Source organism: Tubulanus polymorphus, chromosome 2 (assembly GCF_964204645.1).
Source record: "Tubulanus polymorphus chromosome 2, tnTubPoly1.2, whole genome shotgun sequence".
Lineage (NCBI taxonomy): Eukaryota > Metazoa > Nemertea > Palaeonemertea > Tubulaniformes > Tubulanidae > Tubulanus > Tubulanus polymorphus.
In genome coordinates, this window is record NC_134026.1 from 11,806,342 (window position 1) to 11,821,042 (window position 14,701).

At 35.7% G+C, this 14,701-nt stretch overlaps 1 protein-coding gene across 4 annotated transcripts in view; it reads left to right on the plus strand.

Moving 5' to 3' along the window:
- LOC141899955 (protein Hook homolog 3-like) overlaps positions 1-14,701 on the plus strand; it is a 114,947-nt gene that overhangs the window by 92,195 nt on the left and 8,051 nt on the right. For 2 of the 4 annotated variants that reach the window (XM_074786596.1, XM_074786597.1), the window contains exon 21: positions 398-422. In XM_074786596.1, the coding sequence (XP_074642697.1) occupies positions 398-422 (25 nt within the window). Of the gene's footprint in view, positions 1-397; positions 2,392-14,701 lie in introns of those variants that run through there. The other 2 variants (XR_012618651.1, XM_074786599.1) reach the window with 2 other exon arrangements.

Consider the following 14,701-nt stretch of genomic DNA (forward strand, 5'->3'; position numbering starts at 1 on the left):
GAGTAGGCCTTCTCACTTCGCGCGCTCGAAAAGCTCGCGCAAAGCCGAATGCTCGCGCGAGTAACTCTTCGAGCAAAACATCAAAACGATACCGATTTTATAGCTCCATTGAGCTGGGAGTGTATTTTGACAAATACCCAGTATAACCCACAGAGCATGATGTGCCATTTTATGAAAAGCTGACAGGCTGGCCATAGTGCCCTTTGGAGCTCTTGTTGTATTCTTCAGTCCAAATCAATCAGTATGCGGATGATCAATTGCTGTGAACGAGCACCTTGTAAATATTATACCTGTTGATCTGTCTAAACCATTACTATATAACAGGATTAAGCCATCTCACACCGAAGATGTTCACACTCATGAGTGTTTTAACTTTTTCCTATTATTCTATTTGCAGGGCATGCAGTTACATAGGAAAGCTGGTGAGGAACGCTTAGCTTATATCGGTGCTGGTCAATCGTTTCTTGCGCGACAAAGACAGGCTCAAAATAGACGCCTAATTTCATTACCACATTCCAATGTGTCTCCTCGATAATAGATAACACTCTTGTATCTTGTATTAATACTGTGATCGATGTTTGATTAATGACTGTCTACCCAAAGTAAGCGAATGTAGGTAAAAAATCCCCCTAATTTCAGTTTTCTATCAAATTTAAGTAAAAAACCTAAATGAAAACAGATAATACTTTTCAGAAATATGATAATATCATTTTTATGCATGTTACTTGCTAAAAGTCACAGAATAATGTAATTTTTATGCTCGTAGCTTGGTCAAAGTCATCGATTATCCAAGGTGAATATTGTGAAAAACATTACGGAAAATCTGAAATTTTTGAAAACTAGTAAGTTTTTCAACATAAGAATATTGAAGTAATTTGTTTTGAATATTGCTGTGAAATCAAATTTGGGGGGGACTTTTACCAGGTGGGATTTTTACCTATGGGGGATTTTTACCTGTCACCAAAGTAAGGTAATGGTATCAATTCACCAAAGAGCAGCCACGATGTGATTTATAAATTGATGTCAAATGACTGAATATAATGTGAAATGATAAAACTGTAAGGGATCATTTCAAATAGTCATGGAATGATGGAGATGTTCACTTAAGACAAGCTGTGCCTACATCTCATACATTTAGAAATGCAGTGGAACCTTGTTACAACAATTAACAAACTTCAGGGGACCAGAAAGTATGTTCTTTTTAACCAAAATAATCATTATATCTAGTATGAAATTATAAAAAATGTCCTATTTTGGATGAAATTCCATTGTTAGTAATAACTTAGTAATGTATTATCCAAGGTCACTTATGAAGAAGTTCCACTGCAGTTTAATTCCCAAACTACAAAAATATCCTATTTAGCCTTTCAGCTTCCTATTTTATTCATCTTCTGCCATTTGTTTGCTTATCTGTTGATTAATCATCTGTTACATTCAGGCCGTTCATCAGGCATTCCCTGTGAATGGAATTATTTTTTGTGAATGATAATAGTCTGGCAGGAAATGACAGATGCCAAATGCCAAAATCTCTTCGGGCTTTTGCAATCACTTTAGATGGAATCCTATTATTTTGGGAATAGTGGGTGGGTTAAGTGCAGAAAATCACACGATGATACAAAGGTCCACTTTGGAATGGAATTACCTTAAGGTGATTGCAAAAAATCTAAAGATACAATTGAGATCACCCCTTACATTTGAAATATTGCAGTTTTTCAAAATGGTCATTACCGCCAGTACTGAAAATTAATTTTGTAACATAACTTTGCTACCAAGTAACCTAGAGTCTTTACCCACTAAATCATGGTCAAACTATTGGGTGAAATGGTTGTTATTCAATTTTGTCCAATACATTAGACCATTATCAAATGTCCACAAACATTGTTACTGAAAATGAATCGACAATGAATTTGCAACCAAATAACCGAAAGTAATAAAACCAACATCATTTCCTGCTTAACCATTGTCAAACTATCAGATGGAATTATTGGTATTTGATTTGGGATTATTTTGATATCAAGTGTATACATGTGTTTACCCTAGACGCATCCATGGAGGTACCGGAAGCGCAAAAATTGGACTTGATCAGAATCGACAAATTGTAACTACTGGATATACACAGCTGATATCTTGTCATTAGGAGGGAGATAGGGGCTTGAATTAATGTGGAAAGTTTTGTCCATCAGCTCAAAACTGTTTGGAAGTACTGCAAGTAAATGAGCAAAATATCAATGAATTTTCCCATCCCGCTAATCAATGCCTCATTGTGTTTCTTGATCATAACGCCACTGGCAACGAACGCCCTTTAGTGGCTGTCCTATAACCTTTTTAAGCCCAAAACGGTCTGTGAGCATCCATTTTATTCTAATCAATCCTCATGTGTTGGTTTTTTTTTGGGAAAATATCTATATATATATATATATATATATATATATATATATATATATATATATATATATATATATATATATATGGGACCTATGCATATTTTGTATCCACAATCAATTGCACATTTGTAGCTCATGACATACTTGTATTCTATGATAACAGGAGTTTCAAGGTCATAGGTATCTGTATATGTTCGCCAGGAGGCATTAGTTGCAGAATTACGTGGTATTTCCACTTTATAAACTGGCACCTATATACATACCTATTTTGTTATCAATAAAATTCTGGCTCTAGTTCTATGAGTTCAAGCTCATTGGTTTGTACACCATGGGTTGTTGAATACAGTTAACCTCGCTTAATCCGCAATAAGTACTTATTCCGTATAAATAAATTGGTCCCGTTTTTCAGTAACGTTATTCCCATTAAATTTCTATGTCTAATTCGTACTCCATAATCCGTATTTTCACTTATTCCGTAGACAAATGCATGGTCCCGTTGTCCAATTTATATGTTAATCCTTATGTGTAATCTGTATCAGCTGTCAGCTGGCGGGAACATACACTTGAAGTGAAAAAAGTAATAACATCTGTATTCTAATGAGGTTAATGTGGTCAGTAGGAAATATGAGAAACTCCAGAAAACACTGAAGTTAATGTGTCAATGTCATAGTCTCAAGCTTCACTAAATATTCAGTACAGATGCTATTATCTGTCAATCAGTGAAAGTCCTTTGATGATTCGCCCTCAAATGCATGGCCTGTGAGTTATCTGTACTAGACACACAATGGCTTCAAATAGTCCTACTCTACTAAAACCAGTTGGTTTGTGTTTCATCACACCAGGGAGTGGTTTCTTTCCATGTGTAAGTCATTTGAGAAATAACTAAACCAGCTATTATACGGATTGTGCACTTAAATCATAGTTTATACGGGTAATAGTTAATTCGTATCAATTACGAATTATCGGTTATCTGGGTTGTAGGTAAAAATCCCCTTGATAAAAATCCCCAAATGTTCAAAGTAAATAAAAATCCCCACTTCGTGATTTTCAAGATTCGTGATTTTCAAGAACATTTCAAAGCAAAATGTTTCTCCAATTTTGTTCATTTGCAATGAGACTGAAATTTGTTTGAACTGCCCAATGGAATCTTTTGTTGGGATAGATTCTTTATGTAAACTCTTAGAATAAGATAAATTGTTAGAATTATTAAGAACTAGAGTAATACCCGTAGAAACCATGGGTGATTTCCTTTGGCCCAGAACTTCAAACTGTTCAATTTATTCCCAATGAAATTAAGTGCGGCCGTTTAAAATCTATGTGTCCGTGCCCGTGGAGACTGTCAGTGAGCTTTGATGACCTGTACCCGTGGAGACCGGGAACTATCAGTGGTAAACAAAATATGGCCAAGGTGCGCGGGATTCGAACTCCTGCCCCACCAGGTGCCAGTCTTGAGCTCTACTAACGGGGCCATTGTGAATGCATAATGATACAGTACTGTAGAATTGCTTTGGTGCAGTAAAAGTTCTATTATTAGAATTCCTGCTTACTGATTGGCTGAAATTTTGTCTGCATCCGTTTGGCCCCCCTATAATTATTTTCACACCCGTTTATACCGGTTGCATTAGTTTATACAATGATTGACTACCGCACAAAATTTCAAGTCCCAATTCTTCTCCAAGGCCACGCTATTTGGTACAAAGTTTCGTATTAATATATAGATAATGAACTTTTAATTCATAATATCTTAAAAAGATTTGAACTGGAATATTTTTGTACTGTGAACTCTTGTTGACTTGTGGTATATTTGAGCAGTGCAATGCCATGAATTATAAGCAATAATGGACTTTTAATTGTAGATATTTTAGATTCAAGCTAGTGTAATATATTAGTGTGATGAACCCTTTCATTAAGCTGTGTGATAACTTTAAGTACTAGTTTGGTATAAATGGGCTGGTAATTTGTAGTATGTTTTAATTCAAGTGTATACTATAGTTTGTATACTGATGATATCCTTATGATGTTCCACAATGGTACGCAGTAATAATGCCAGAGGTAAAAATGCCAGGGGTGTAAAAATGCCAGAGGTTAAAATGCCACAGGAAATAATGCCAGAGGGGTAAATTGATGAATTACAGCAAACTTACTTGTCGGAAACTACTCAAATTTGTGGGAAAAGTTCCTGCTAAACCTTTGATTCCATTAATTACAACAAAAACTTCTCATAAACTATTCATCTGACTGTTGCTTTGATATCAGGAATCCTAGCAAACTAACACGTCAAAAACTACTCAAATTTGTGGGAAGAATTGCAGCCAAACCTTTGATTGTTTAAATTACAACTAACTTGCTTGTCAAAAATATCTCGTAAACTAATCATCTAATTGTTGCTTTGATATCATGAATTGCATTAAGCAATGTGCATTAAGTTTTTAATTTCCGATGATCTAAAAATATGTTGTATCAATTACTCAATATCATCTTGTGTGAATAAGAAAATTTTTAAGAATTTCATGCTTATGTCAGACTTTATTTTATAGATTTGTGATTCATTTTTTGATTTTTATTATCGTAGGTATATGTTATGTATATCTAATCTGTGCATTCATTACGTAAAAGCTAATGTAAATAAGAATATCAGGTCCAATGTTGATAAATTCTTTGCTTAGTTTTGCTTAAATTTCCCTCTGGCATTTTTACCTCTGATATTTTTACCTATGATAAGATTGGCTAGCGTTAGCGAGCCTATGTCAACCGTCTGGCCGATCGATAATCATTCATATGCTTAATACACTACGCTCGAAGCTATTTTTAGCACACTCAAACGTAATTTCATTAGCCTGTAATTTCACTACTAATGGGCGAATTGAACGGATTAAGTTTGGCCAGCCACTGGACCATTGGTCCTTTATGTTATTTTTCCTCTGGCATTTTTATAGTCTGAATACCAGTCGTTGTTACGGTTCCCTACAACGTCTGACGCTAAAGTATCATATAGAGGTGAACTCCTGTAAATTGCAATGCAACAAGTGATTTTGGTGTCAAATAACACCTTTGTACTAAAATAAATTAATTAGTTACCTTGTTGACTTTGAAAACGTGTTTTATAATAATATTTTTTATGATTTAAATCGCGAACCGGAGAATTTATTGATTTGATTTGAATTGAATTGATTGCCACCATCAGGATTTCCAATACAGACTAAATTAATAAAGTGTGAATATTCAATATGTCTCGCTAAAATTTCTCTAAATGTTAATTTTTGTTGATAAAACGCATAAATTTTGGTCAATTTTAACCTTAAGAATTTGAAACAAGAATAATATCTGCATTGGCATCAATGTCAGTACAAGTTCAAGTCCGAATCCGTAATTTACACTCCCCTCATGCACCACGAAAAGCCGCCATATTTGTTATGTTGCTTCACTTCAACTATTTTTTGAGGCGACTAGTCAAAAGTTTTGAGCTACTACGATCGTCAAAAGCTACTTAGGATTACAAATTTATGCACAAACAATAGTTAACTTCCGTCTGATTACAGAACAGTCAGTTTGAGGTAAGTTGATGGTGTTTTAAGGGGTGAAATAGATGCTCAAAGCCTCGTCCCTCGAAAATTAACCTTATATGAGCACTTTCGCCCTAGACGTTGTTTGAGGAACAACGGCTAGGTACTAGACATTTTTGCGTCTGGCATTCTTTCCTATGGCATTTTTACCTCTGGCATTATTACCTGGATTACCTGGATTCTTCCACAATAATAAATTGGATATATGTACAATTATACGAATTAATTGACCATTGTATCTACGTACACTACATTCAGAAGGTGGATTTTTACCTAATTTGAAGAATTGGGGATTTTTACTGAGGGCATTTTTACCTAGGGGATTTTTACTGCTAACCAAATAATCTGTTATCCGTTTATCACTTAATCCGTACTAAAAAGCTCAGTCCCTAGTGATACGGATTAACTGAGGTTGACTGTATTGTAACTGTCAGATTTTCAAGCATCAAGTGGTTATGGTGCTCCCGGACCCCTAGTTATTATCATCATACATTCTGCTGTGTCCGACCTCTAGTTTGATATCAAATGACCGACCCCATTAGATCTACTGTGCAGATGTCACATGTCATTTATAGTTCACATGTCATAATGGATGTCCATCAATATAATGTGCTGGGACATTAGACGCATATCCTCGACAGTCTAATTTACCAGTTATGGTGACATTTAGGTTTAAGTTGTGTTGATAATGCCATTATATGTTCAATGTCAGAATATTGTACACTGTTATGGATTTTCATTGAATATATCCTAATGACTAATACTGTATGTGCATGTGTACTAGTACAATGTATATACATGTATATGACAACCTGCCTTTGAATATGAATTTCTGTGTTACGAAATTTCGTTTTACAAATCTGCATAAGTAGCCTTGTAATTCGTTATCGGTATCCTTTGATGAATAAACTTTATAAGTAAAGAGAAATTTGAAGGTCATCGGCTCATTTGAATTCAGAATTCAAGATACTGATTGATTGAAGTGGATGAAGTATTCGAAATCTGCTACATTAAAGACAAGAAACTGAAGGCATTACAGGATTTGATATGCATTGCTTTTAATTCATAATGTCATAATGTCCGCCATTCATGACTGTACTGCGCAGTTAGACAGCGAAAATATAGCGTACTACGGTTGTACTTTTAAAGGCTGAGTCCGAGTATATAAGGCTCATCATTTGTCAGTGAGCCATATCACGTGATATACTGGTAACCAGTACGTTCGGAGCTGTAACTGGAAACAACAGAATTACATCCATTTCTCTAAAAATAGGCCACTTCGAATTGTGAAACTTGTCATACATTGGTAGGAACTTATAAGAAGGCTGGTTCTTTACTCATTTTAACAGAGAAGCAACCAATGTTGTGATATTTTCCATTTTCATATAATTTTCAAATGATGATTGGAGTGGAAGGAGTCATGCTGCAACACTGTACCAGCGACAGGAGTGTGTTTATATACTTAACATCTATTGCAATAAACAACTCGAGGGTATTTAAGTAGTCATGATACTACATAACGGCTAACTTTTGATTTGGGGAACAATCTCACAATTGATAATCAAGGGAACAAGTTACAAGTTATGTGCAAGCGGTTAGAATATGAAGAAAATCGAATGAAAATGAAAAAAGTTGTGATCTTTTGGTAACCCAAACACATGCCCATTTATTAATCCAAGACGAAAACACATCCTATAAGTAATTAGATAAGTCTTGTTCCATACCAGAGGTTGAAAGGTCGAGTTCATAAAAAATAAAAATGAATTCTCGCAAGCTCGAATTTATCTTTATTTTTTATTCACTCAACCTTTCAACCTCTGATAAAAAAACAAGTCTTATCTAATTACTCTAGTAATTCCATATAAATGAATAACATATAAATGAATATTATATTAATGAAATCAATTTTAATAGAAAATTTGTTATTAAAATGGAGAGTAAACAAGTACACAGTGAGAACAACAAATCATTCTTAGATGGAATTAAAGTTACAACAAATGTTGAATCTGTAGATTATAAATTCAAAAAGCTATCTTAGTTAACAATTCATCAGAAATATTTAATTACTAATATTTGAGAATGATTTGAAAATTAAAAAGAAAAATATTATAATCTAAAATTATATATTATTTTCTTATAAGTCGGTCTGTTACAATTAGTTCGGGGATAACATTTTAAGCAATATTCCCACCATTGACACCTATTAGCTATATAAATTGGTGTGCTAGGATTATCATCAAGTGTATTAACTGGTAGTCCGGTCAAATTGGAGTTTAACCGGGAACAAATTGCAACAAAAGGTTTTTTGATTGTTACCATACCTATTAAGTGTGCTGAACAACATACTAATAGTCTACCAAAGTCTGCCCACCGGAAGTCCGATTTTTCAAGATGGCCGCCAAAGACCTACCTGTTATCAGAAAATCAGCTGATACTCCACAAATATGGATCATAGAGTTTGTTAAATGGTATGTAACCCCATGTTTTCAGGTACAGCGAATGCATTGGTGATGTTATTTCAACCCACCCATGGTCACGTGACCCAGAAATTCAAGATTGCCACCATTACATATGCAAAATGTATTACATATATTAGAAATTCTTTGATATCTTTGTTTCTGTTAGTGCTAACGGCGTCGATATCGGTTTCTACCCTATGTTTTCAGGGTCAGACAATTCATTTTTCATATCTAGGTTTTTGTAAAGTGATCACGATACCCAGAAATTCAAGATGGCCACCATTTTTATCTGGTCATGTGACCAATTTAGCCAAGATGTCTGCCGGATGATTTAAGATAGCATTAGGCCCTTGGAAGAGGTGCAAATGAAGCATCTCCATCCTTAATGATTATAGAAAGAATTTCTTAATTTTACTGACGCTAGCCTAGCAACAGAAAATATTGTTGCATTTGTCAGTTATGATTTGAATATGGTTTGCACAGTTGTCCTTTTCAAGTGAATAGAAATATCCAAGGGATCAAGGTTAGTGAAATCAGCAATATATGTCGTTCATTCTTTGAGGGTGTGTTAGGCATAATCTTATGAGTAAGTTTACACCAATGTAAATGCCATGTATGCAGTCTAAATTGAATTTTACATGCTTTGCGGATTGAACATTAAGTTTGCAGTGATGGTACTGCAGTGTAAGCATCTTGTGGTGCAATCTAAAACTTCCCTTACTGTCAGTTTACACATCCGTAGGCCTATACCTTTTCTTGATTAAAAAACCTGTTATTGTCCTCATGTAATAAGAGAAATCCGACGTAATGCTCATAGGTTGAAGTGTCTTAGTTTTGCACGAAAGCGTCGATGTAGGATAGGGCCTATGAACTTAACGAGAGTTATCGTTTATGGTTTTGATGAACACTAAGCATACCAATATTTGATTTTTAGGTATGAATAGTTCTGATTGTGGTTGTCCAATTTGTGGAGAAAGTTTTAACGAGAATGATGATATCTGCAATGTTGGTGTGATGATATCTGCAATGTTGGTGAGAAAGGTGCCCTTGGTATAAACAATGCAAGCAATGCCAGAGGTGATTATTTGAAGATTGAAGTAGGCCAGTGTGTCCACACCAAGTGTAGAAGAAAATACGTCAACAAAAAAGAAATAAAATATCAACAAAATATAGAGTCTGAGGTAAAATTGTTGGGTGTTAAAAGAAGCATCAGTAGGTCATCACTTGGAAGCTTTAATATACGAAGGAATTGCATCCTTTGTGGGTTTGCTGTCCAAAATGATGAAAACAGCAGCTGCGTCAAAACAAATATGTTTGTGACGAGCATCTTGGAATGCTGCAAAAACCGATGTGACGAATGGTCATTCCTTGTGAAAGGCTGCATAGAATTCCTTTTTTCAGACCTTCATGCTGCTGACTGTACGTACCACCACGCCTGTTGCTCTAACTTTAGAACTGGTCGCGACATTCCAATCAAATATAAAAGAGATCAAGATACAAGGCACAAGAAATTCGGAAGACCTACAAGTGATGCCCAAGAGCAGGCATTCTACAAATTGTGTACTTATATTGAATCATCCTATGAAGAACAATTCAGGTTAGCTGATTTACAAAAAAAAGATGGCAGATTTTTTGCAAAATGATGATATTCAACCTTACAGCATCAAGTATCTAAGAAGCAAACTCACAAGCACATAACGTTGAGTCCATTACTATCTCAAATCATTCAGGACAGTGTGATATTGTTACTCTCAAGGAAAAAACATTGATGATCCTCAGATCATATTTCAACAAATCTCAAGAAAATGATAACGAAGAAGAAAAAAAGAAGGCAATTTTGGACACGGCCGCAAAACTGATAAAAAGCGACATAAAAAACAGTACATTCCCCAGTACGGATACGTATCCAACTGTCGATGAACTAGATATCAATGCTGCATACGCTTATCTTCCTGAGAGCCTCCGTATATTCTTAGGTCATTTATTTGTTGGTAAATGTGCTCAACCAAAGATATGCAGCATAGGGCAAGCAATCATACAGTCAGTCCGTCCAAGGAATGTAATCGGAAAAGGGTCCTTCCATGGTATGGGACTGATGGCAGCTGTCAGTCCATTTCAGAAGATAAAACGAGCAATCAGAAGATTAGATGTTTCCATGATTGATCTAAAACAGGACAAAGTGCCAATCATCGAATACAGATTTTCTCGCTTTGCAAAGAAGAAATTGAATTTTGAACGTCTTGATCAATTCCAAAAAATAGATATGCCATATGATATATTGTGGGAGATGTCTTTGAAATTTGCCGAAGACACTCCGAACTGGAAAGGAATGATGAGCTTGCTCCATGAAAGTAACAGCATGCAATCACCAGATAGGTCAGCAATATTCTACCTACCAATGATTGACATGTATTCCGGGGATGAAACTTGCATTCTATCAACTTTGAACTTCCTCAATACATTTGCAAAGAAGTATAATTTCCAAGCTGTTATAACATTTGATCAACCCTTATATTGGAAAGCCTGTGAAATTATACATGGAGAGGAAGAACTCAAAGATATTGTATTGATGCTTGGTTCGTTTCACACCCTCATGAATCTCGTAGGTGCAATAGGATCATTGATGGCCAATTCCGGTCTGAAAGAAATTCTTGGAGATATATATCGTGAGAACACAGTTATGCAGATGTTGTCTGGAAAACAAGCAGAACGTGCATTGCGTGGGCATCTTAAATGGGTAGGTGTCTCAATTATATGGTTATCACTGAAATGCCGAAATTCAATTCTGAGTTGGAAGAGGTTATTTTAGAATGTGAAAACCTATATGATATGGCGAAAGAAGGGAAATTAGATACTGAAGCAGTTCGAAATTCAATTCCAATCAACACCATGAATTCTGAAATAGAAAAAACGAAATTAGAATTGAAAAGTTTATCTCATACTTGCCAACTATTGTTAAACTATCTTAGGATGATCGATATAGCACGATCTTTGATACATGCTGAACGATCGGGTTGCTGGGCGCAACATCTAAGAGCCGTTTCAGAATGCTTACCCATATTTGCAGCTGCCGGCCATTTTAACTATCGCAAATCTGCCTATCTCTATCTACAAGAAATGGTCAAGTTACCTACAAAATACCCAAAGATATTCAAACAGTTCAGTGATGGAAAGTTTGTCATCAGACGAAGTGAACAGTGTTGGGGTGGTCTTTGTTCTGATCTTGTCATAGAACAGACCTTAATGAAATCTTTAAAAAGTACTGGTGGTCTAACGAGGGGGAGTGGGATGGCAGAAGATGTTCGTCTCATGTGGACCTTGTCGTCACCTACAACAGCTGAATACAATGCAGCAATGAATGACTTCCTAGATCTATCTGCAACATCCACAATCCAGCACAAAGAGGCATCATTAGCCAGAATAACACGTGATGTGAAGGATTCTAAGAAAATCTTATCTAAATTCCAATTACATCCACCATTTTCATCAGACCCCTTACTTAGGAATATCGTCACTGGAGTTGTAGCAGAAAAAATGTCAACATCTGTGAAATGTTTACCATTGGGAACAACATGATCGCATCAATGGTCGGAAAGGATGTCTTCAGCATATCATTCAAGCGCAAGGACATAGTAGTCACGCTTGCTGAAGGGTCATCAGTAAATATATCTGCAGAAAAGACTATAGATCCTGCATTACTTTTCCAGAGATTTGTTGTCATTTCTCAGTCAGGAGACCTTGTATTAGAAGATGCAATGGAGTACGAGCTCAGCCCATACCCTATGGCTTTGTTTGAAGGAAAGAACATTCTGCGTAAAGCTGATAAACCACAATTAGCCAATGCACTTGTAGAACATGTAAAATGCAATACACTCAACCCAATCATAGATTATCCGCCATCAAATGATCAAAGTTTTGTGATCGATGGTGGATTTTTATTACACCAATTGCAATGGAAAAAGGGTGACACTTATAGAAATATAGCAAAGTCATATGCGGCATATGTTGAGCATAATAACGGCATGGCTGCAATTGTATTTGATGGGTATGGAGGTCCCAGCATAAAGGATAATACCCACCAGCGTCGCGGATCAAACTTGCACCCTGTCATAAATTTCTCTGATGTCACCATATTTACAGGAAAAAAAGATGAATTTCTAGGTAGAGATGTCAACAAACAACGTTTTATCAACTTGATTACTGTTGAGCTGAAAAACTGCGGATGTAAGGTTGTGAATGTACCAAATGATGCGGATGTTCAAATTACCATAGAAGCCGTTCAGTCTGCAGTTTGTGAACCAACTACACTTATAGGAGAAGACACAGATTTACTTATCCTGCTATACTATTCTTCAATCGAACCTAGTACTCATCCTATCTATTTCACAAGTGGTAGAAGGCAATCAAAAGTCTATGATATTAGAACAATAGAAAACAGCATTGGCAAAGAGCAATGTCGCAGGCTTTTATTTCTTCACGCATTTACTGGATGCGACTCTACCTCGAGAATTTTTGGAATTGGCAAAAAGACTGCATTTGAGAAAATGAAAATAAATCCTGCCTTGAAATTGGCATCAGACGAGTTTCTAAAGCCGCAACAAGAAATGGCAATTATTGAAGATCTTGGTGGTAAGGCTATGGTTGCCCTTTTTGATGGAAACATTGACTATTCACTAGCAGCTCTAAGAAAAGCAGTATTCTCTAAGAAAGTAACATCCGGGAAGTCATTTGTCACACCAGAACGTTTGCCACCAACAGTTTCAGCAACCAAATTCCATTCCTATAGATGCTACTACCAGATTTTGGTTTGGACTGGGAATGAAAGAAACATCGATCCTGCTCACTGGGGATGGCAATTATTAGACGACAAAGTATATGTTCCAGTCATGACGACCGAGAAACCAGCCCCTGATATACTTTTAAACATGGTCCACTGCAACTGCACAACTAATTGTAGAACCCAGAGATGCACTTGCAGAAAGTATGGTTTGTCGTGTACTTCTGTATGTGGTTCATGTCAAATCACTCTTTGTAATAACCCAAATAGCACGAGACCTATTCTAGATGAAGATTGATGGTACTACAATCCATTGGCATCATGGCGTCTCCAGATCAACAATTTGGAACATTTACTACGGAAATAGGGTTCATAACTTCTTGCTACGTGGTGGAATGAACTGATTATTAAATTTTAGCATTAACAAATTCTAATCGGAACACCAGAGACTACCCTCATTCGCAACTAGATCTTGGAAATGAGGCGTCAATTTGAAAAAGTAGTTACCAATTACCTGACGTCATCGCACCTTTTCAAACCATTTTACCTACATTCAAACTAACATAAATGATGATCGTTGTTAAATTATATGCCGGCATAAAATAAAGCAATTTACCAGAAAAAAGTGGAAGTTAAATATCTTGGCTAAATTGGTCACATGACCAGATACAAATGGTGGCCATCTTGGATTTTTGGGTCGCGTGATCGCTTTACAAAAACTTAGATATGAAAAATGAATTAACATAGGGTAGAAACCGATATCGACGCCGTTAGCACCAACAGAAACAAAGATATGAAGAAATTTCGAATATATATAATACATTTTGCATATGTAATGGTGGCCATCTTGAATTTCTGGGTCACGTGATCACTTTACAAAAACCTAGATATGAAAAATGAATTGTCTGACCCTGAAAACATAGGGTAGAAACCGATATCGACGCCGTTAGCACTAACAGAAACAAAGATATCAAAGAATTTCTAATATATATAATACATTTTGCATATGTAATGGTGGCCATCTTGAATTTCTGGGTCACGTGACCATGGGTGGGTTGAAATAACATCACCAATGCATTCGCTGTACCTGAAAACATGGGGTTACATACCATTTAACAAACTCTATGATCCATATTTGTGGAGTATCGGCTGATTTTCTGATTACAGGTAGGTCTTTGGCGGCCATCTTGAAAAATCGGACTTCCGGTGGGCAGACTTTGGTAGACTTTTAGAATGTTGTTCAGCACACATAGGTATGGTAACAATCAAAAAACCTTTTGTTGCAATTTGTTCCCGGTTAAGCCCAATTTTGAGTTATATTGACCTGACTATGGCGTAAGCTCAAAGTTAAATATAAAAAGTAATAAAGAAAAAATTAAATCTAATATAAAAGAAATGAATAAATTAGAAAATACATTAGATCGTATGATTAGTTTAAATGGTAATATTACAACTGAAGAACAAGATAATAAACTATTAAGAGAATTAATTAATTATTTATCTTTTAGTAAAATAAAT